We start from the raw sequence: 23,969 nt of genomic DNA on the forward strand, positions 1-23,969 counted from the left end.
TTCAGGCTCCACCAGCAGTCGGTGGATGAAGCACGGAGACGTTTGCAGGAATACCAGATACTGCTGAGGAATCGCTATCCTCACTTGTCGGCGTCCAATGTAAAGAGCCCGGAGAAGGGTGAAGAGAACGTAAAGACTTCTCATGAGCCACCACTAATCTCTGCAGAATATAACCCCCCATCTGTGAATGCCGTATACTCACCGGGCCAGCCTCTGTCTACAGAGGGGCAGAAATCTGATCCGACTATGTCAAGAGGTCCAGGAGAGACTCCGCAGATAAGTCCTAGAAGGCGGAAGGTAGAGTCCATCCCTTCACCCTCAGGTGACGTCCCTGCGGTGGACTCCTTTACACCTAGACCTGAGAGCCCTGTGAGTGTGGACTCCTCCCTCTTCCTTAGAGGAAGAAGTCCACAAGGATCCTTGTCTCGTAGTCCGAACGACAAAGCCAGATCTCCAGATCCTGTATTGGGTTTAGAAAAACTCTCCTCAATATCTAGTCCTGGAGAGCACGACTCCTCCTCCGGGACTTCATACCTCCCGCTTCCTCCAGCGCTTTCTTTAGGTTTGCCTCAGGCTGATTTTAACGGCCCAAGTTCTTACACGGTTCCCGAAGTCGGAAGAAAGGACCCGGTCTCCATAGGAGACTTCTCCAATGTGCAGGAATTCCGGGAGAGACTCCTGTCTTCTGCTGCAGAGATCCGTTACCAGCAGGACCACCTGAAGGAGATGCAGGTCCAGTTGGATATGCAACGGGAGTCTTTACTGCTGAAGCAGAGAAGTCAGGAGCAACATCTACTACACAGGCAGAAGGAACTGGAGGAGCAGATGAGAAGGCACCGAGAGTCCCTGGAGGAACTCCTAGGCTCAACAGAGGTAAGACATTAGCATTGCTTAAATCGAGAGATTGAACCGTGACCGTTACACTCCTGGTAGTATCCTCACACTGCTGTGCTCCTACCAGAGAGCAAAGAGTACAGCAGTGTGAGGACATAATTCACAGTCCTGTTGCTACTTATAACCTACACAAAGGTAAGATTACACATTTCTCCAGGGGCAAGGCCTAAACTTTTTGCAATTTTGTGTGGTCACAATTTACCTTTTATATTTTTCGTTTGTTTTGAAGCCAAGACAAGACGCAGCTTCTGACGACCTCCACGAGATTCCCTATTGTGAGCGCTATGGGTTTATGTCCGCACTGCTGAAGGCGTTGGACGACAGCGGGGAAGATGCGTCCTCAGTTACACGTACGTAGGTCAATGACCACTAATAATCCGATAGAAGATGCTGAATATGTGGGAGATTTATCAGAAGAGTCTGAGAGCAGAACAGTTCTAGTCAATTAGAGCTCAGCTTTCATTTTCCAACAGCTGTTTATAAAATGAAAGCTGAGCTCTGATTGGTTTCCGTGGGCAACTAGAATGGTTTTACCTCAGAAACTTGTGATAAATCTCCCCCCATCTGTGTATCTTGTCAAAAATTAAAAAAAAAAAAAATTCTTGACCAAGAATTGAGCAGCAGAAATAAATGAGTCTCCTGGTAACCTGTGTCATAGTGGTACTTTGCAGGAGGAAGGAAAGGGTTTAGGCCGGACCTAGAGAGATGCCCCTTCCTCCAAAACCCCTTAGATGCCGTGATCACTCTGGACTTTTGGCATCTAAAGTGTCAAATCCTTAGAAACAGAGTATTTGATTATGCTCCTGTCTTCTCCCTCAATTTAGTATTTTGTATTTGTCACTTTATGGATAATTATTATTTTTTTTTCTTACCTTCCACTTAGACTCTGAATCCAGTAATGGTTCTCTAATAAGACATATAGAAAGAGACCACAAGTGGAGGTCTTCCAAGCCGCCCGTTACAAAAACAAAACTGGGGCCGTTCCTGCAGCAGCATGAGCTCAGCGCCATCATGGAGGTGGAGACGCCTAGCGGCAGTATCAGACGCTCCAGCACAGGGGTCTCTGAACCACGAGAGAGCCAACCAGGTAATCTGCTGTATGGAAGGATATTGTCTATAGATAAAAATATTGATGGTCTATCCCACTATTGTCATTGATATTACAGCAATGGGGGTCTGACTCTTGGCTGCCACTGGCACTTTCTGGGCCATTGTTCACATTGTTAGTTACAGCTCTGTCCTGCTCAAATGAATGAGGCAGGACTGCAGTACCAAGCACGGCCACTATACTATTTACAGAACTCCATGTAATGGTTAATCTCTTGTAGGTCGGACTGACAGATCTGAACACGGCAATCTTGTAAGTTATCACCCGGATGCAAGTAAGATGAGCAATGAGTCAATACACGGGGACCGCTCCAGGTTATCGTGCAGCCTCCAAGATGAAACTCCAAGCCAAAGTCGTGCCAAGTTATCATGGAGGGAGACTCTGTCTTTAGAAGGATCACTAGACCCCACAGTAGGAGGTGAGATCCATGTAATTCACCCTAAAGTGAAAAGGAAACCCTAGCATAATGTCATTTTACAGGGAAAAATTCCATGTTGCAGCGTTACCACTTCAGCTCCATGTCTAATCTTGTGTAAATAAATAAATGCATTGGCTTGGTTCTCCAGAGGTTGGCCCAGTGATGCAGCTTATCCACAGGTTGCACATTGGTGGCAGTATAGTTATAGTTTCTTTATATTTTGAAGATTGTGATGATGGCACAGAGAGTGATGCCATTCCTATCCACTTTACAGCACTGCCGATACAGGACAGAATAGTGCTTGGCCATCTCGGGCACTTCCATAGGAACGAAAAGTGCGGCACACCTTGGCAACACTCACTCCATTCAGTACTGAGGAGGCTTCTTTATGTTTCAAGTTAATGATAATAGAACAGGTGGCGATGCCATTCTTATCCACTTTACAGCACTGCTGGTACAGTACAGTGTCTGGTAAATCCTATGGAAGTGCCTGAGATGAGCAGATACTGTACTGTACCGGCAGTGCTGTAAAGTGGATAGGAATGGCATCACCACCTGTTCTATCATCATTACCTTCAATCATAAAAAAACCTCCTCAGTACTGAATGGAGTGTTGCCAAGGTGTGCCGCACTATTAAAACCATTAAGTACTTAGGAGGTTTCTTTGTGTTTTGAAGGTAATGATGATGGAACAGGTGGTAATGCCATTCCTATCCACTTTACAACATTGCCGGTACAGTACGGTCCCTGGCTATCTCAGGCACTTCCATAGGATTTAACAGAGCGGCACACCTTGGCAACAATCACATTTTTTTTAAGTACTGGGGAGCTAGGGCAAGAGGACCTCTGTTATTGTGACCGTCCCAGCCGATGGATCCCTGCTGATCTATTGTTTCTACCCTGTAAATACAATTTTTTAAAACTGTAGGCACTTAATTTAAACAATGTTAAAATGTATCCAGTGAACCCATCTCAATAACTGAGTATATCCAGTGTTAACACTATATAGCAATTTGTACATCCACATCATGAGCTGGGAGTCGGTGGCCGCCAATAAAAAAATTGATCTTTGGCCTGCTTGTCAGGAGAGGAGCAGAGTAAATATAGTTGAGAAGATGCAGTTTTCATAAATTGTTTGTATAGTGTTTGGTCCCAATGGTTAGAGAGACCTATTCTATCCAAATTATCTCCTAGGAGCCTATATAAGCAGCTTGTTCTGTATTGTGACATCAAGAAGAAGGTTACACTAAGTTTATCTTTAAACATGTAAAGTTATAATCTCCTCTGTTTGTGTTTACAGAAACATTGACCATTATTTGATGTTTTTTTTAGATCATTTATTTACCCCGGTTCTGCAGGAGAGTCTGAACAGTAACAGGATCGCCTTCCCTAAATCCCTTTTAATGGAGGACGGATCTCCCAGTCTGGTAAGTAGCGATCCCACAGTCCGGAGCTGTACATGGCAAAAACCTTTTTATCTGAGGTCATTTTGTTTGGAACAAAAATGATCAATGATGAAATGTAGCCAAATCTGAGGACCAGTCGATCTGGTAGATGATTATTTGGTCCTGAGAAGTCGATTGTCTTGCGTGTTGTGTGAGTCTGGGGTGTGGCCGGCCTTGTTGTGTGTGCGCGCACGGATACTTCCACATGTACTATCCCGAGTGCTGGACGTTGGATCTGCCCCCATTGATGTCAATGGAGGAAGAACCATGTGGAAAGCCTTGGTTTTTCTATGGATGTTCTTCAAATCTTCTTCTAGAACTATTAGAAGGCCCTTATGTAGATGAGGGGTGATGGTTACTACTCCTGGTACATGTGGATGTGCCCGTGTGTATGTCGTGTGTCTATATTTCTGAGCTGTGATGAATCTTCTTCTCACCAGACACAACCTGTGGTGGTTTCTACACTTGATCTGAGCTCAGATTGTTGCATGGGGTGTTATAGACCGGGGTAGGAGAACGGTTATAGCTCTAAATTTCTATGCAGGGGCTAGGCGGACAAGGAAGGAGCCCGAATTCAGCCTGCGAGTATCTGTCTACTACAACCATCTCATCCGGGAGCTTCCTGACCAGTGAGAAGACAGATTCCAGCCCTGGAAGCTCTGGTAGGTGTCACCCCTTTAGTGTACCTTTAGCACAACCTAGAGATTTATAGTACCATATTTTTTGGACTATAAGGCACACAAAAAAATCCTTTGATTTTCTCAGAAGTCAAAGGTGTGTCTTATAGTCCAGCGCGCCTTATATATGAACCGTACTTACAGACAACAGCTGCCTGGAACTGTGCACAGGTCTGCCACCTGCTGGTCATTCATCCCTATAATCAGGTGCGCATTGTATATGAACCTAGATGTTTTAGCAGGCATTTATTGATGGTGCGCCTTTTAATTCGGTGCGCCTTATAGTCCGAAAAATACGGTACTTTTTTCTTGTGTGTGTATTAGGGATAAGTCTATTGCTGTAAATTGTGGTGATGGATTCCCTTTTAAAAGGAAACTATCACCAGGGTGAAGGATTGTAAACCAAGCACATTGACATACTGGTGTGTGCCCCCTCTGGTAAGATCTTCTCTTCTTTAAGCTTCTAATGGAGTTACTTTTTAAAGCCTTTTTTTGTAAAAAAAAAAAAAAAAAAAAACATGTAAATGAGCCTGAGGGGCTCCATAGCTGTTAATTAACTCTGGAGCCCCTCATAATTCATTTGCATAATCCGAAAGCCAAAACAAGGTCATAAGAAGTTAAAATACAAGGTGATCCTGCCAGAGGGGGCACATACCAGTATGTCAGTGTGTGCTTGGTGTACAATCCTTCATCCTGGTGGTAGATTTACTTTGAGGAGAATTTACAAGTCCTCTCACTGCTGTGCTCTTGGCTCTATACATTTTATTATTTCAGATATCCTGTCGGACCTCCAGAAATGTAACTACTCTGCTATCGAGGAACATAAAGACGCCAGCTCCAGTCCATGGCTGGCTGCAGCCAGGATCCCTCTTCCATCCACGTGGAGCGATTATCTGAGTCCGGTGGAGACTCGTAGCCAGATCCAGCAAATCATCGACAAATACACCAAAGATCTCGGCGCTTCTCTAGAAAGAAACCTGAGTTTTCGCTGTAAGTTTTGCATGACTATGGTAAATGTCCACGTGTGCTTGGGATGTAGATCTCCTCAGTTTAAAGGGACTTTCTACAGTATTTTATGAAAATGATGATTCCCACTCGCTCTTCTCCCTTGCTTCTTCCAGCCCCTGCAGTGGCTTCTGATATTTCGGCTATGGATCACCTGTCCAACACATTTCACTCACTAGATCCTAAACCGGACTTCAGTATTTCCACTCCATCCCATGCTCGCTCTGAGGACACCAGCAGCCCACCAAATATGCCGGATCTAAGTCATGTAAGATGTCTCTGGTTCTCAGAATATTTTAATTTTTCCTTAAGTTTTCCACGTGTAAACCTGGTTCTGTACTGGTTGTAGATCTCCAGTGTCACCAGCCGCCCCGATATGGAGTCATATAGAAGCCCAGTGTCCCATCTAGCACATGGCACGCTGGCCCTAAGCTCGTCTTTTGGCTTATTCCACTCGCAGAGCATGGGGGGAGCCTTGCCAAGGAGGCAGAATGAAGCAGGTAAGTGGGTGGGGATGTGGATGTGGTGCAGGTGATGGGATGTGTGCAATGAGCAGTGATGACCATAGATCTGTCATGAGCATCTCCTGCCGTGATGTTTTCTACACTTGAACTGAGCTCTATGTATGTATGTGTGCGTGATTGTATATATGTATGCCTGTTTATATGTGTCTGTGCGAGTTCGTGTGCATGTTTGTATGCGTGCATGTATGTATGCATACGTGTATATGTGATTGAGTGATAGTCCAGTGTGTGGGTTGTATTATAGTTTGTTACTTTTACAGTATGAGCAGTGATGACATCTTTTGCAGCCCGATCTCCTAACTCGTGAGGGTTCATACACTTGATCTGAGCTCATACTGTACACGCAGTCTCTCTTACTTCATGTGATCACAGCACGGACAGCAGAGAGCGCCAAAAAGGGCCTAGCTGACTTTACATGATAACATGATATCGAATTGTTTTCCCTAAATCCCTTCCTTGGTTGGACCCTTTCTTGGTTTTTCAACCATATAAACTATGTAACTGTGCAGAAGGGAGAAAAATTCTGTAATTTTCTAATGGTTTTTGTTCCAATTCTTTACTTAAAAGTGGACTTTAAACCATCAAACAAACTTTGCTTGAACAAATAGTCCATGGTGGATAAAATACGGCTACCCCTGTATTTTATCCGACTCCTAATCTGCATTTTGTAATAGATTTTCATTCTGAATTCTCTATCCCTTATTATCACTTGTTCCTGATTTGTGGCTGGACACTCCTGAACCCTTCCCTTTCCATAGACTATGTAATCTTGTGCCTCAGTGACTCCTCCCCCTTCCATAGCCTATGTAATGTGACATGTCTCCTCCCCTTTACATAGTATAGTTAATCGGAAAATTCTGTGACTCCTCCCCTTCACATAAACTATTTAATCTGGTGCCCCCCTTCGTTGTCCATAGTCTATGTAATATGAGGCTTCCAGTGAGTTTTTGTCTATTTTATAGCAGAACTAATAGTCTGCTCCTGTGTCCTGCAATGGCTGCAGTTAGCCAAAAGTCATTATGGGGATATGTATGATGCCCTTGGTACCCCCTTGATAATGTGGTGGTCTCGTCCTAAACCACACACAACCTTCTACACCAAAGGGGGGCCAGGAGTAGTTTTTGGTGAACTTTTTGTCTAGTTTGCTTCTTCACTTAAAATACCAATGGGGGTCATGTAAAGGGGAATTTTTAGGACCTGAGACTGGAATTTATTTATTAATATATGAAATTGTTTTTATTTTATTTTAAGATTCTTCTGGGTCTTTTCTCCCACTACACCCGGAGTGCACTCTGAACGAGCCAAACCGGAGTGGCCACGAAGTCTCGGCCTTGGAAGAAGTTTCTAGTCAACAACAGGCCTTGGCTTTGTACCATGGCAGCTCTGGATCTTATGATACTTCTCCAGGTCCTTCCGCTGGTCACCGCTCCTCCACCATCCTGACGAGTGCAGCAGCGGCGGAGGAGAGCGGCTCATTCCATGAACTTGCGGCCGCACAGGTGACAGCGAATGAGTCCGCACTCTCTGAGCATCCCATATCCGAGTCTTCCAAAGGCGCTCACTTTGAGGAACTTCCCGCCGTGGAAGATGATCCATGTGGAGAAGTGAATACAGGAAGTGAAGATACGGACATGAGGTCTGATCATACAGATTCACTCTCCCCAGATCAGACCCCAAGATCTGAGAACATGAACCCCTCATCGCACTCCAGATCCACTTTACAGTCCTTGTCCAGCCTCACTATAGGGTCTTCTGCCGGGTCTTTGCCAAGCTTTGTCCGTACTTGGGTGAGTAATGTATCTGGAGCAATGGTCCAGACAAGGGTCCCCTTGATCGTTACAATGCAAAGAATAAAGAGGTGTCATTCAGGGCGCACAGTGCAAGTCGTATGACTTTAATGGTACACTGAATGTAGTGACGGTCAGTATACACAACACTTCGGTGAGGTCTCCATGATGGCCACCGCCATAGAGCTGCACATAGTCACAGCTGAGAACGGGGCTGTACATCCACCTGTAATTGCTCATCCGATGGGGTCCCAAGTGTCAGACGCCTCCAATCTAATACCGGCCTAATAGGTCATCAAAATTAAGAAGATGGGAGGAAAGCCTCTTTTCTTCATTTACTTGCACCACCTGGAAAGCACTGATACTCCCACTAGGGGGCGCTCAGTCTGAGGATCATGCACGTCTCATTGAGATGATGAATGCATACAGTTGGGTCCATACATATTTGGACATCTTTCTAATTTTGGTTCTGTACATTAGGACAATGAATTTTAAAAACAAAACAATTCGGATGCAGGTGATGTTTCGGCTTTAAAGGAACCCTCCAGTCACAGCTGATTCAGTGATTTCTACCTCGTGCAGGGCCTAGAGGGAGGAGCACGACTCTAGGAACACAATGATCATGAGTCCTGCTTCTTCCTTCAGGGCCTGCACCTTGTATTATACAATGAATTACCTGCGACTGGAGGGTTCCTTTAAATAAGAGGGTTTAACAAACAATGGATGAACTAAAGCATTTAATATTCACAATCCCTTCAAAGTAAGTGGACAAATGTAATCATTGTAAATCACTTGGTTGTAAAGCCTTTGTTGGCGGTGACTGATCACCAGACGTCGCTGCGTTTCCTCCTTTGGCCATTTCTGCAGCGATTCTCTGTTGCTGTTTTTGGGTCTTTCAGTGTGAGGTTTAGTCTTGGCCGCATCGGCCAATGAAACGGCCCAAGAGCCCAATGTTCCAGTTACTTTTGGGTCCCATGGTGGCACATGGTAAGGCGCTGAAACTCCTGAACCCTTCATTCAGTTTTAATGTGGATCCCCCCCAAATGAAAGCTGAAATCTGGACTTTATGTCCACCATTGTATAACTTAAATAAAAGGGTTAAAAAAAAATTGATGGACCGAACTGTTTTCTATGTGACAGGACTCGGAGTCAATGCAGGGAATCCTGGAAGAGCCGGATCTGACGCTGCTCAGCCTGAATGACAGCAGCGTGACGTGCTCCGAGGCTCCGGCCACCCTGAGCTCCGATCACCAGGAGGCAAACACGTCCCAGGTAATGTGGACCCACCACGTGTCATAGGGGTAGTCTCTACTACCCCAGGGAGGAAGGATTTGTATTGTTAAAGGGGGATTCTGACTACCAAATAAATTACACCACTGACCTACTATATGTCATCCGGGTCCAGTTCGAGCTCTCCGTCCACTACAGCTTCTGGTCTCAGCTGGATGTCCGCTTTATGCAAAAAGTCCCAGTGTGACAGGAACTGAACGTGACATGACTGATGAGGCCATTTGGTCATTGCTGAGGCCAGTGATTCGGTCACCACTTGTCAGCTGGCAGGGAACAGGGTGCCACCACTACTTTGTAGTATTAAAAAAAAAAAAGTGTTTTTTTTTTTTTTTTGGTTTTTTTTTTTTGAGATTCCATTTTTTGTTTTTGGAATTAATAGAACCTCATCCAGACTCTCCATAAGTGCTAAAACAACAGAGAGAAAAAAAGGGGGGGGAGAAGGCAAAACAAGAGGACGGCGCCTCGTGTATTATTGTGGGGTAGGAGGATATATCAATAGGCGTCAAGGTCGTTCTGTGGGAGGGTGTAAGCGACACCCCCCCTATATATTATGCTCACCTTAGTGCGCTCAAAAAGCGCATAGAGTTACATCAATAGCTGCCCATCAGGTAGCCGGTGTAGTCCGTCTGGAGGAACGGTTAACCGGTGTAGTTAAGTGCAAAGTGTGGTTGGAAAACCAAAGGAAAAAACTGGTACGGCGCTATTGAAAGGGTAATCTTCAGGTAGGGTAATAGGTTTATTAGTTCCAGAGTAAACGCGTTTCGGGCAAACTGCCCTTCTTCAAGTACAATATGGAAGGGGGTTTCTATACAGTATTAAAAACATTCAATCAATAATCAAACAATATTTAAACAATATTTAAAAATGGATACATATACATATATATATAAAAAATTATAATGTAACAAATCTCAGGGTAATGTGCAGAATCTTAAGGAAGCGAGATCATTTGTGAGATGGGAAAGTTTCAGTTAAAATTGATATTATTTAAAAATAGTAGAAGTTCATAGGAGAAAAATATATATACATATATATAGACAACAATCAATTCTTAAAAGGAGGGATGTTTATCCACTAGTAGGGATTACATGGCATACATAAATATTAACATACTGAGTATTGGGTATATAGCTGTGATGGTAGAGGCTATTGGTTGATGTTAGGAGTGGCCATCAAATATTTGTAAATAGGAATAGAAGAGGACCTAAATACTTAATACTTACAGTGGTTGAGCTCCAGGGGATGTTTGAGCGCCAATACACAAAACACACGGGCTGGGTGAATGCCGCGTGTATAAACGCTAGGTGGGCGGAAATGAGGGAGAGACCGGACCGGAAGTTGACGGCCGGGGCTAGGTTACGCGTTGTCATGGAGACCTGACGCGCTGAGTGTCATTGGTCGGCACGAGATCGCGGCACGGCACGGAACCAGAGGTAAATAAAGGGGGTTCGACTAGGAGGTGTTGTGGTGATCATTGGATAAATATAAAGATTACAATATACCAAAATTAATGTTAAATAATTAAATGAACATAAATACATAAAAATGTTTAGATATAAGACAGTAAAAGAAGGGGAAACGTTGATTGAGGACTATATACCAATTAACAAGTGTTGGGTAATAGTTTATCTGGGGTCTTCTAAAGTTTCGTTTAATCCATCGGGCATAAGTGTTTTCAATTTAAAAATCCAAAACATTTCGCGTTGTCTAAGTTTATTAAATCTTGAATGACAGGAAATGTCAATTTGTTCAATGGGGGTGACATAAAAAGCTTCCATATTACAGTCATGTACAGCCGCCGCGTGTCTAGACACGCTGTGCTTGGGGAACCCTTTTAGAATATTAGATCTATGGTTATTCAGACGGCTTTTCAGTGTCTGAGTGGTTCTCCCTATATATTGGAGCCCGCATGAACATTCGATCAAATAAATTACAAAGGATGAGCTACAGTTTAAAAATGATTTGATGGGAAAGGATTCCTTTGTGATATTTGAGTGGAATTCTTTTTTCCGGTGTGTAATTGATTGACAGCATTTGCAGAGATTATGTCCACATTTATAGGATCCTTTTATGGTCGGAAAGAAGGACATTTTAGATTTGTTGGTGTGGCTGTTGGGCTTTTTAAGACGGCTGGGAGCTAGTGAGTTACGTAAAGTAGTGTTACGTCTATAGGTAAATCTAGGAGTTTTGGATAGAGATTTGCCCAGATGTGGGTCAAGAAGTAGTATGTTCCAGTGTTTATTAAAAATGTGTTTTATCCTTGATGAATGTTGGGAGAAGGTGGAAATGAAATTAGATGTAAAATTATTTCTATTAGGTTCTAAGGGGTCTTTGAGGGTCGTGTTCTTTGTTTTTTTGAATAAACAGTCTTTTTGGTTTATTGATTCAACTTTAGACCTTGAATCTCGAATTAATTGGGTGGGATAGCCCTTGTCTTTGAATCTTCTAGCCAGTTGGGTGGATTGTTCTGAAAAGTCTTTGTTGGTGGTACAGTTCCTTCTAAGTCTCTTAAACTGTCCGTAAGGGACATTTAGGAGCCATTTTTTAAAATGTGCACTAGAAAAGTCTAGATAGCTGTTGCTATCCACAGATTTGAAAAAGGTACGAGTGTTGAGAACATTGTTTGAATTCGGGAATATTTCAATGTCAAGGAACTCTGCTTTGTTCTTAGTTGCAGTAAACGTGAATTGTAGTCCCCAGGGATTCAGGTTTAGATCACGTGTAAACGTCTTAATTTCATCAAGGGAACCATCCCATATAATGAAAACGTCGTCAATGAAACGTTTGTACAATTTACATTTAGTAAAAAATGGGTGTAGGTAAAGGAAGGTTTCTTCTAGATGTCCGACTACCAGATTGGCAAAGCTGGGAGCGAACTTAGTGCCCATGGCAGTCCCTTTAGTTTGGATGTAAATATCTGACTTAAATGTAAAGTAGTTGTGGGTCAGAATAAATTTTATAGCGTCCAGGATAAATGAAATTTGTGACGGTAAATTTTCAGGGTCTTTGTCCAGAAAGTATTTAATTGATTGTATTCCACGGCTGTGGTCAATGTTGGTGTATAAAGAGCAGATATCCATAGTTAGAAAGTAGTAAGTGTTTGTCCAAGGGTGATTTAGAGTAGTATTAATAAAATCGGTGGTATCTTGGATATGGGAGCTCAAGTTTAGGACATATTTCTGTAAGAAAAGGTCAATGTAATGTGACAGGTTTGAGGTGATGGAGTTGATTCCCGCAATGATAGGTCGGCCGGGTGGATTAATGATACTTTTATGAACTTTTGGTAGATAGTAAAATAACGGAGTGGTTGGTTCTTGTATTAGAAGGTATAGAAATTCATTTTTGTTTAGAATGCCTTCTGTAAGACCTTTTTTAAGGAATGTTTCCAACTCTTTGTTGAAGAGAGTGGTCGGATTGTAGTCCATTTTTCTATAAAAATCTGTATCTGATAGTAGGCGTATTGATTCTAGGACATATGAGTCCCTATCTAGAATAACAATTCCACCCCCTTTATCAGCGGGTTTGATTACTATCTCAGTGTTTTTAGTTAGTTCGGAGAGTGCACGGCGTTCTCCTTTAGTGAGGTTATCATTACGGATGGACAATTGGGAGGTATTTGTCTTTGCCTTCTTCGAAATTCTTGAATCCTTTAGTGTGGTCTTGTTTTCTGAGTTTAGTAGTTTGCTGATGTCTGTGGTGACTAGCGTGTAGAAGGTATCGATGAAACCTCCCTTATGGTATGTGGGATAAAAGGTTGATCGAGGTTTAAGGTCGGTGTGTTTGAATGTTGGATCAGATGATGTGGGTGCATTTTCGGCTGGAGTGGGTCCTGAGTCTATTGTAGTACCCTTGATGTTGAAATGCCTGGTAAGGGTAAGCTTGCGAATGTATTTATTAATGTCTATGAATAAATCGAATTCATTGGCTGGTGTGGCTGGACAAAAAGAAAGACCCTTTGCTAGAAGAGAATTCTCAGAGGGGGTAAGGATATGTTTAGAGAGATTAAAAATTTTAACAGTTTCTTTCTTATCGGTTATTTTATCGGTATTACTTATTTTAGATGATGAGGCATCGGTTTTAGGATGTGTTAGTTTTTTGGGGGGTGGTTGGCTGGTTTCTTCGTCTTTCTGTTTAGTGATTCGTCTAGAGACGTGTCTACCGGCTCTGCACCCACGTCTTCTGGTTTTTTCCGTTTTAGGCTTACTGGGAATGCTGGGACAGATGTGTCTGTTAATTCCGGAATAAGTTTGTAAGTAGGAGTGAGATTTACAGTGGGTGGTAGTCCTAAAAAAACCGTAGTATCTGTCAAAAGGGTGTTTTCATTTGGTAAGAGGGTGTTTAACCCATAGTGGTTGGAGGATTTGGGGGTGAAGAAAAATTCACCACTGGGACTTTTGATATTGCCCTGTAGTGTGTTATCGGGGGAAGTAGATGAGTCATGGATCGTTAGGAGTGAATCGTTAGGAGATAAAATACAACCATTACTTTTATTTTTATTTTGACTCTTTGCAGGTTCTTCCTCTAGATTAGCTTCTGGGGGCATGTTTGGTGGTTTGGTTACTAGACAGATGGGTTCAAGGCTAATGGGCATGGATATCGGATGAGTAGTTCGGTCCGGTAATGTAGGCAGGCCCCTATTTTTAAATGTTAAAGACTTGGTGAGATTCATGCTAGTCGATTTCAGTGGTAGTTTGTTCTGGAGATCTCTTTTGTCATAATTGGGGGTATTTTTCTTGTAATTATGTGGTTTGGAGTGGGTTCTAACTGGAATGGAATAGTTGGATACATCCCTGTTATGGTAAGTGAGATTAGAGTTGGTGTAGTTTCTGGATTGAGATGGTGGGGACTTTGTATCGTTAGATGGTTTAACAGGGTTTTTGTTGTTGTTTTTGTTTTTAAGCCAATGCTTGATATTCCCTGTTCTATAGTCTTCTCTATCTCTTGTAAGTTTACCAAATTTTTTTGTGATGATGTCTGTTTCGTAGTCACGTAATTTTGAGTTTAATTGTCGTTTGCATAAAGTAAATGATGGGAGGTCACTATATGAGTTGAGACGCGAGGTTAAATGATCAAGGTTGGGGGCGATTTCTGCTACTAGGGATTTACGTTTGTCTCGCAGTAGACAGATAATTTTATTTGAACAGTCAGTCAATATAGAGTCCCACTTAGTACAAAAACTTGAGTCATTTTTGAAAGTGGCTTCCGGGTGTAGTCTCAAGCCTCTGGGAATAATTTCCTCTTTCAGATATGTACATAGGAAAAGTTCATCAAGATGGTGTTGAGATTCAGTTTTGGATAGTTTTTCGATTTCAAAGAAGAGAGAGTGCATTTCCTTAATCCTATCATCACCTGTTGTCTCCTGAGCGGATTTTCTGGCGACATGGATGGAATCAGGATTCTTGATCAGATCGTTAAAGACCTTCAGACGGTCGTGTAGTCTGTTACTTGTTTTGTCCATTTTGGGTGGTCTGAGATTGAGGTTGGAGTGGCGAGTGAGGCAGCCCAATCTTGTTTGGCCGTTCAAATTGACAGGTTTTCTTAGGAGAGAACCTGTATAAACAAGTGCTAAAACAACAGAGAGAAAAAAAGGGGGGGGAGAAGGCAAAACAAGAGGACGGCGCCTCGTGTATTATTGTGGGGTAGGAGGATATATCAATAGGCGTCAAGGTCGTTCTGTGGGAGGGTGTAAGCGACACCCCCCCTATATATTATGCTCACCTTAGTGCGCTCAAAAAGCGCATAGAGTTACATCAATAGCTGCCCATCAGGTAGCCGGTGTAGTCCGTCTGGAGGAACGGTTAACCGGTGTAGTTAAGTGCAAAGTGTGGTTGGAAAACCAAAGGAAAAAACTGGTACGGCGCTATTGAAAGGGTAATCTTCAGGTAGGGTAATAGGTTTATTAGTTCCAGAGTAAACGCGTTTCGGGCAAACTGCCCTTCTTCAAGTACAATATGGAAGGGGGTTTCTATACAGTATTAAAAACATTCAATCAATAATCAAACAATATTTAAACAATATTTAAAAATGGATACATATACATATATATATAAAAAATTATAATGTAACAAATCTCAGGGTAATGTGCAGAATCTTAAGGAAGCGAGATCATTTGTGAGATGGGAAAGTTTCAGTTAAAATTGATATTATTTAAAAATAGTAGAAGTTCATAGGAGAAAAATATATATACATATATATAGACAACAATCAATTCTTAAAAGGAGGGATGTTTATCCACTAGTAGGGATTACATGGCATACATAAATATTAACATACTGAGTATTGGGTATATAGCTGTGATGGTAGAGGCTATTGGTTGATGTTAGGAGTGGCCATCAAATATTTGTAAATAGGAATAGAAGAGGACCTAAATACTTAATACTTAGTGGTTGAGCTCCAGGGGATGTTTGAGCGCCAATACACAAAACACACGGGCTGGGTGAATGCCGCGTGTATAAACGCTAGGTGGGCGGAAATGAGGGAGAGACCGGACCGGAAGTTGACGGCCGGGGCTAGGTTACGCGTTGTCATGGAGACCTGACGCGCTGAGTGTCATTGGTCGGCACGAGATCGCGGCACGGCACGGAACCAGAGGTAAATAAAGGGGGTTCGACTAGGAGGTGTTGTGGTGATCATTGGATAAATATAAAGATTACAATATACCAAAATTAATGTTAAATAATTAAATGAACATAAATACATAAAAATGTTTAGATATAAGACAGTAAAAGAAGGGGAAACGTTGATTGAGGACTATATACCAATTAACAAGTGTTGGGTAATAGTTTATCTGGGGTCTTCTAAAGTTTCGTTTAATCCATCGGGCATAAGTGTTTTCAATTTAAAAATCCAAAACATTTCGCGTTGTCTAAGTTTATTAAATCTTGAATGACAGGAAATGTCAATTTGTTCAATGGGGGTGACATAAAAAGCTTCCATATTACAGTCATGTACAGCCGCCGCGTGTCTAGACACGCTGTGCTTGGGGAACCCTTTTAGAATATTAGATCTATGGTTATTCAGACGGCTTTTCAGTGTCTGAGTGGTTCTCCCTATATATTGGAGCCCGCATGAACATTCGATCAAATAAATTACAAAGGATGAGCTACAGTTTAAAAATGATTTGATGGGAAAGGATTCCTTTGTGATATTTGAGTGGAATTCTTTTTTCCGGTGTGTAATTGATTGACAGCATTTGCAGAGATTATGTCCACATTTATAGGATCCTTTTATGGTCGGAAAGAAGGACATTTTAGATTTGTTGGTGTGGCTGTTGGCTAGAATCAATACGCCTACTATCAGATACAGATTTTTATAGAAAAATGGACTACAATCCGACCACTCTCTTCAACAAAGAGTTGGAAACATTCCTTAAAAAAGGTCTTACAGAAGGCATTCTAAACAAAAATGAATTTCTATACCTTCTAATACAAGAACCAACCACTCCGTTATTTTACTATCTACCAAAAGTTCATAAAAGTATCATTAATCCACCCGGCCGACCTATCATTGCGGGAATCAACTCCATCACCTCAAACCTGTCACATTACATTGACCTTTTCTTACAGAAATATGTCCTAAACTTGAGCTCCCATATCCAAGATACCACCGATTTTATTAATACTACTCTAAATCACCCTTGGACAAACACTTACTACTTTCTAACTATGGATATCTGCTCTTTATACACCAACATTGACCACAGCCGTGGAATACAATCAATTAAATACTTTCTGGACAAAGACCCTGAAAATTTACCGTCACAAATTTCATTTATCCTGGACGCTATAAAATTTATTCTGACCCACAACTACTTTACATTTAAGTCAGATATTTACATCCAAACTAAAGGGACTGCCATGGGCACTAAGTTCGCTCCCAGCTTTGCCAATCTGGTAGTCGGACATCTAGAAGAAACCTTCCTTTACCTACACCCATTTTTTACTAAATGTAAATTGTACAAACGTTTCATTGACGACGTTTTCATTATATGGGATGGTTCCCTTGATGAAATTAAGACGTTTACACGTGATCTAAACCTGAATCCCTGGGGACTACAATTCACGTTTACTGCAACTAAGAACAAAGCAGAGTTCCTTGACATTGAAATATTCCCGAATTCAAACAATGTTCTCAACACTCGTACCTTTTTCAAATCTGTGGATAGCAACAGCTATCTAGACTTTTCTAGTGCACATTTTAAAAAATGGCTCCTAAATGTCCCTTACGGACAGTTTAAGAGACTTAGAAGGAACTGTACCACCAACAAAGACTTTTCAGAACAATCCACCCAACTGGCTAGAAGATTCAAAGACAAGGGCTATCCCACCCAATTAATTCGAGATTCAAGGTCTAAAGTTGAATCAATAAACCAAAAAGACTGTTTATTCAAAAAAACAAAGAACACGACCCTCAAAGACCCCTTAGAACCTAATAGAAATAATTTTACATCTAATTTCATTTCCACCTTCTCCCAACATTCATCAAGGATAAAACACATTTTTAATAAACACTGGAACATACTACTTCTTGACCCACATCTGGGCAAATCTCTATCCAAAACTCCTAGATTTACCTATAGACGTAACACTACTTTACGTAACTCACTAGCTCCCAGCCGTCTTAAAAAGCCCAACAGCCACACCAACAAATCTAAAATGTCCTTCTTTCCGACCATAAAAGGATCCTATAAATGTGGACATAATCTCTGCAAATGCTGTCAATCAATTACACACCGGAAAAAAGAATTCCACTCAAATATCACAAAGGAATCCTTTCCCATCAAATCATTTTTAAACTGTAGCTCATCCTTTGTAATTTATTTGATCGAATGTTCATGCGGGCTCCAATATATAGGGAGAACCACTCAGACACTGAAAAGCCGTCTGAATAACCATAGATCTAATATTTTAAAAGGGTTCCCCAAGCACAGCGTGTCTAGACACGCGGCGGCTGTACATGACTGTAATATGGAAGCTTTTTATGTCACCCCCATTGAACAAATTGACATTTCCTGTCATTCAAGATTTAATAAACTTAGACAACGCGAAATGTTTTGGATTTTTAAATTGAAAACACTTATGCCCGATGGATTAAACGAAACTTTAGAAGACCCCAGATAAACTATTACCCAACACTTGTTAATTGGTATATAGTCCTCAATCAACGTTTCCCCTTCTTTTACTGTCTTATATCTAAACATTTTTATGTATTTATGTTCATTTAATTATTTAACATTAATTTTGGTATATTGTAATCTTTATATTTATCCAATGATCACCACAACACCTCCTAGTCGAACCCCCTTTATTTACCTCTGGTTCCGTGCCGTGCCGCGATCTCGTGCCGACCAATGACACTCAGCGCGTCAGGTCTCCATGACAACGCGTAACCTAGCCCCGGCCGTCAACTTCCGGTCCGGTCTCTCCCTCATTTCCGCCCACCTAGCGTTTATACACGCGGCATTCACCCAGCCCGTGTGTTTTGTGTATTGGCGCTCAAACATCCCCTGGAGCTCAACCACTGTAAGTATTAAGTATTTAGGTCCTCTTCTATTCCTATTTACAAATATTTGATGGCCACTCCTAACATCAACCAATAGCCTCTACCATCACAGCTATATACCCAATACTCAGTATGTTAATATTTATGTATGCCATGTAATCCCTACTAGTGGATAAACATCCCTCCTTTTAAGAATTGATTGTTGTCTATATATATGTATATATATTTTTCTCCTATGAACTTCTACTATTTTTAAATAATATCAATTTTAACTGAAACTTTCCCATCTCACAAATGATCTCGCTTCCTTAAGATTCTGCACATTACCCTGAGATTTGTTACATTATAATTTTTTATATATATATGTATATGTATCCATTTTTAAATATTGTTTAAATATTGTTTGATTATTGATTGAATGTTTTTAATACTGTATAGAAACCCCCTTCCATATTGTACTTGAAGAAGGGCAGTTTGCCCGAAACGCGTTTACTCTGGAACTAATAAACCTATTACCCTACCTGAAGATTACCCTTTCAATAGCGCCGTACCAGTTTTTTCCTTTGGTTTTCCAACCACACTTTGCACTAGACTCTCCATAAGTCAGCACATGGCCTGGATTCTCAAAGTTTAATATACATATGATAAAGTCCTCCTCTTATCTGATTCACGACACCTCTCCTCTTTTTGGCAGAGCACCTTCCAGCCCTTACAAGCTGAAGTGGACGCTTCGGGCCTCCAGGGAGCGGACCAGTCTTCAGTGGACCCGTCTCTATCACAGAACTTTGCAGGTAACTGACCTGAATTTGTATTCTCCTTTGCATAAGTTATCAAAGGGTATTCTCATGACATAATCTTATGGTGCTGAGGTCCATCATTACATTGGCGTCCTCTGCCTGCCCTGAGTATGAAGGCGCTTCTCCCCTCTCACAGCGCTATTCCAGTACATGGGGTGCTGTTATAGTTCCTGGCATGCTGGGTGGATGGGGGCTCTGCAAGACATTTGAGGTTTAGAGGTGGTCCCAGTCGACAAAGTTATGCCTTTTGGTAGGCTGTAATGTGCAGCAGTGGGCAACCCTCCCATTCGAAAATGTTATCCCGATTATAAAGGATAGGAAAGACTTTGGTAGGAGTCCGATTGGTCAAACCTAGAACAACAATGATTCAACCTGCCGCTCAATTCAGTTGTGCAGTTATCACCGTCAGTAGCAAGAACAGTGTGTGTACTCGACCTGACGTTCCATTCATTCCTACAGGTCTGTACAGTCATCACTGACAGGTCAAGTACACACACTGCCTATGCTGCTGACACTCCATTCATCTCTATGGGTCTCTACTCTTTTCATAGAGTAACGAAAGCGGTGTGTGTACTCGACCTTATCCTCTATGGGTCTGTACTCTATTTCACACCAGAACGTAGGCAGTGTGTGTACTAGATCTGACGCTCCATTCCTCTCTATGGGTCTGTACTGTGATTTGTTAGCAATGGTAGTGTGTGAACTCAACAGGGCGCTCCATTCATCTCTATGGGTTCTGTACTCTATCACTGATTAGTAGCATAGGCAGTGTGTGTAGTCAACGGGACGCTCTATTCATCTCTTTGGGTCAGTACTGTTATCACTGACAGGTCAAGTACACACACTGCCTATGCTGCTAACACTACATTCATCTCTATGGGTCTGTACTATATTTCAGAGAGTAACAATAGCAGTGTGTGTGCTCGACTTAATGCTCCATTCATCTCTACGGGTCTGTAGTGTATTTCTCACAGTAACATAGGCAGTGTGTGTACTCGACCTGACGCTTAATTCATTCCTAGGTATTGCAACTCAATCAATTTATACAAAAAGTCAATGTGGGGTTAAAACTTTTGTGTTTTTTTTTTTTTTAAATTTTTTTCAGAAATAAGTCTTGAATTTACATCTACTCCGGGGAGCCTACAGGAAGCCTTCCTGAGGAAGAAGAGGCATTTCATAGAGAATTCCTCCAAAAGACTGCAAGAGATGAAGAATAAAGACAGAATCCTGAAGGCGCCGGATGTAACTGATGTGTCCGTCCTGCAGGGGGAGCCCAGCTCTGGTGAGTTCTTACACCACTGGTTACCAATGGCTCTTTTTATCCCCCTCCTTTTGGGCTACCAGAGAGATTTCTGAGATTTTGGTGGTAGAAGTAAACTTCTTCCACTCTGCACAATATGTCGACGCTTATAGCAGCCGAGAAACTTAAAGATCCCGGTTGAACCTCCAGAATGAACCATAACATTACCGGATTTCTGGGATTCACAGCGCCACCTAAGGCAATGTCTGGTATTGCAACTTAGAATAATTTCATAACTTCAATGGGTCTGTAGTGCAATGCATGACAAGGCTCTTGGCCTGGGGTGGCGCTGTTTCTGGGGATCAAACGGTTAAATTTTTTTTTTTTTGTTCTCTCTGTGTGTGTTAAAACTTTATATAAATAAATTGTTTCACAGATCTGGTCTGTCCTGATGGAGGAAAACTGAAGAAAGTGGTTGAGGTCCGGGTGTGCACCCCAGAGGAGCGAAAGCTGTCTGAGATTGAGATGCACCAGCGCACCGTACGGTAAGTGTTATGGGAGGTGACAGCGAGCCTGTACTCCTCCTCCCGTCTGTCCCCTCCCACCAGTCTGACCAATAACAAGAAACCTTGTTTAAAATTCTACAAGCTATTTTTTTTTGGGGGGGGGGTGGGGGGGAGCAACGGAATATGTAATGACTATGTTATTTAGTATTTCATGCTAACCCCATACTCTGGGTATTGCTCCCCTCCAGGCTGTATAATCAACTTGATGAAGTGAAAACGCGGAGAGAAGAGAAGATGCGTCAGGAGACGTACGCAAAGAACCGCCAGAAGGCAAAAGAGTTCAAGAAGGTGAGGACTGTCTACATTTATTTTTTTTTTTTTTTTTTTTTTTTGCAGATAAAAAAATATTTCTTTCTCAAAAAAGAGTACATATCAAAACTGTCTACATTTATTAAACTGTGCAAACATTTACAGTGTTTGGTTCTGCCCCTGGAGAGATGTGTAATCATACCTTTTGTGTGTGGTGTTTTAGTAGCAGCAGGACTGTGGAATATGGAATTATATCCCAGGATTGTAGTTTCTCTAATGTGAAGAAACTGTTCGCTATATTTCTCTGTAAATTAAACGCGCCGGTCACGTCAGGCACAAAATGGTCTTCTTTATTGTTAAAATATACTCTCTGTAAAAGTGTTTCAAAGCCGAAACGGTTCTACATCAACTAAGGGTCTGGTTCAGGCTTGAAACGTGTTTATATAGAGCATATTTTAACAATGAAGACTCTTTCCGACCATTTTTCTGACGTGACCGGCACGTTTAATCTATAGAGGAAATGCAAAACTTTTTTTCACATTTTGAAAACTACAATCCTGGGATATAAATCTACAGTCCTTCTGCTACTAACATAATGTCCTCACAGATAGCCAGGGATAATACTTAAAGAAGACCTGTCACCGGAATTTTACCCTCCCAAACCAACAGTGCCTGCTAAAAAAAAAGGGTTACAAGTACTCCCCTTATCAGCTAAAATTAGCTGCCGATGAGGCACTGTACATTAGACATTTTTCTGATACAAATTAGCATACTTGACTCTTATCTAAGATATGACTATTGGTTTCCTCCGGTAAACCATGGCTATTTATTTTGACTGACTGCTCTGTCTTTTCAAATCTTGGGCACTGCTCCAACCCTATGTCCCTGATTGACAGGTCTCACTGCTAGGACATGCTGCTGTATGGAACTAATATTTGAGGACCTTCTGCCAATATTTAACTAATTTCTTATACGGTGCCTCCTGTTAGATTCATGTCATTTAAAGGTCCTTCTTCTCCCACCCTTTTCCTACAATTTGCCATATTTACCCCATGTATGTATCTGATCACATGAATTCACAACAGCCTTCCTGGAGGATGGGGAGGTGTAGAGGTCCATGGAGGCTGCTGGGATCAGATGCATACATGGGGTAGAGATGGCATTGGCACCAGAGACTGATGTGTAGGTTCAAGAACTAATATCTTGTATTTATCTGATTTGCAGAGAACATTGGAAAAGTTGAGGGCAAAAAGATGATTTTTTTTTTTTTTTTGTGTGTGAAAACTGAGGAAAGTCTGAGCAAATGTGAAAGTCTACAAAATGTTATCCGAAACTTCAAACCAGAAGCTACGAAATGGAGGATGTCTTCTGGCGCCCAAGTGCACTTTATTATCATTCATAGTGGTGCATGAATGGAGATGGTCTGGTTACATGCAGGAGCCGCACACTCATCCGATGTCCCTAAGCGTTGTGTATGGCCGCTATTAGGACCATCCGACATGAACTGGTATCTGCATCTTTTCGACTTGTTAAAAATTTCCTACCGATTTCTCTATACAGTTTCTAGGAAGACCATTGTCTCCACGGTAACAGACTACAAACAAAACCCTCTGTAGTCAGGTCTTTCTCACTTGCACTGAACTTAGATTGAATGGAGCTTTACTAGGAAAGCAGGACCCCTGTTCTCGTGATCTGTTATTCCAGTAACTCCGGATTGGTACCAAACTGATCTGAACCCACTCACTCTGTCCTGTGTATTGTTACTTTTAATGTATTTTATGTACAAATGTTTTATATAATGGAATAATTTTATTTATAGAATGTGTTGATTTATTACGTTCAAAGCTTTCATTTAATTTTTATTCCTTTTTTTAATAAATGTTTTTGATAACGGATGTTGTGTAATGGTGCGATTTGGCAGTAACCTATAGATTTTACTTCAAGAAGAAAGTGACCCCCACCATTAGCGCTGTACCTGGGCACAATTCCAATAGCTTTGTGGAGCTACAAGAAGATATCCAGCAACAGGGAGTGCAGCATTGGAGGACAGGTAGTGGTGCTCAGTGCTTTAGGTAAGTAGGAGGCAGGTAGGTAAGTTGAAAAAGAGACACCACTCGCTGATCAGGTCCCATGTTATGCCTTCGGTTGTGCATGGGGGATGCTTACAAGACATCACGGGCTCCTAGGCCATATCGTGCCTTCACCTGATCGCTGCGTCTTTCCTTTTACCTACCTACATGAACCCCAGGGAGCAGGACTCAGACTCCCTGCGACTTCCCATGTCCTGCTTCTGGCAAATAACTGTATACTACTCCCTCCATCAGAGCTGCTCCTGTATCAGTGGTTGGACGTCTGCATGGCCTCCTGTATCTGCCACAAGCAGGACATGCAGAGTCCTGGGGGAGGGTGTCATGGACGGGGCATGCATATATCAATAAGTGCCTAATGTACATAGGTCAGAAAGTAAG

The 23,969-nt window shown here is 41.9% G+C and overlaps 1 protein-coding gene and 1 non-coding gene across 2 annotated transcripts in view; both read left to right on the plus strand.

Annotated features, from left to right (window-relative positions):
* Window positions 1-23,396, plus strand: part of CEP295 (centrosomal protein 295) — a 45,015-nt gene extending 21,619 nt beyond the window's left edge. The window contains exons 14-29 of the mRNA XM_072134117.1: window positions 6-873; window positions 1,124-1,244; window positions 1,778-1,981; window positions 2,223-2,420; window positions 3,753-3,847; window positions 4,410-4,527; window positions 5,317-5,532; window positions 5,664-5,815; window positions 5,897-6,047; window positions 7,323-7,858; window positions 8,999-9,130; window positions 19,344-19,440; window positions 20,552-20,728; window positions 21,123-21,231; window positions 21,441-21,540; window positions 22,726-23,396. Coding sequence (XP_071990218.1) covers window positions 6-873; window positions 1,124-1,244; window positions 1,778-1,981; window positions 2,223-2,420; window positions 3,753-3,847; window positions 4,410-4,527; window positions 5,317-5,532; window positions 5,664-5,815; window positions 5,897-6,047; window positions 7,323-7,858; window positions 8,999-9,130; window positions 19,344-19,440; window positions 20,552-20,728; window positions 21,123-21,231; window positions 21,441-21,540; window positions 22,726-22,758 — 3,307 coding nt within the window. The 3' untranslated portion in view covers window positions 22,759-23,396. The remainder of the gene's footprint in view (window positions 1-5; window positions 874-1,123; window positions 1,245-1,777; window positions 1,982-2,222; window positions 2,421-3,752; window positions 3,848-4,409; window positions 4,528-5,316; window positions 5,533-5,663; window positions 5,816-5,896; window positions 6,048-7,322; window positions 7,859-8,998; window positions 9,131-19,343; window positions 19,441-20,551; window positions 20,729-21,122; window positions 21,232-21,440; window positions 21,541-22,725) is intronic.
* LOC140120095 (small nucleolar RNA U2-19) lies at window positions 3,927-3,994 on the plus strand. The gene has a single exon (XR_011853526.1). It is a non-coding gene; the product is annotated as a small nucleolar RNA U2-19 (small nucleolar RNA).
* Window positions 23,397-23,969: the final 573 nt, after the last annotated feature.

Source organism: Engystomops pustulosus, chromosome 2, assembly GCF_040894005.1.
Source record: "Engystomops pustulosus chromosome 2, aEngPut4.maternal, whole genome shotgun sequence".
Taxonomy (NCBI): domain Eukaryota; kingdom Metazoa; phylum Chordata; class Amphibia; order Anura; family Leptodactylidae; genus Engystomops; species Engystomops pustulosus.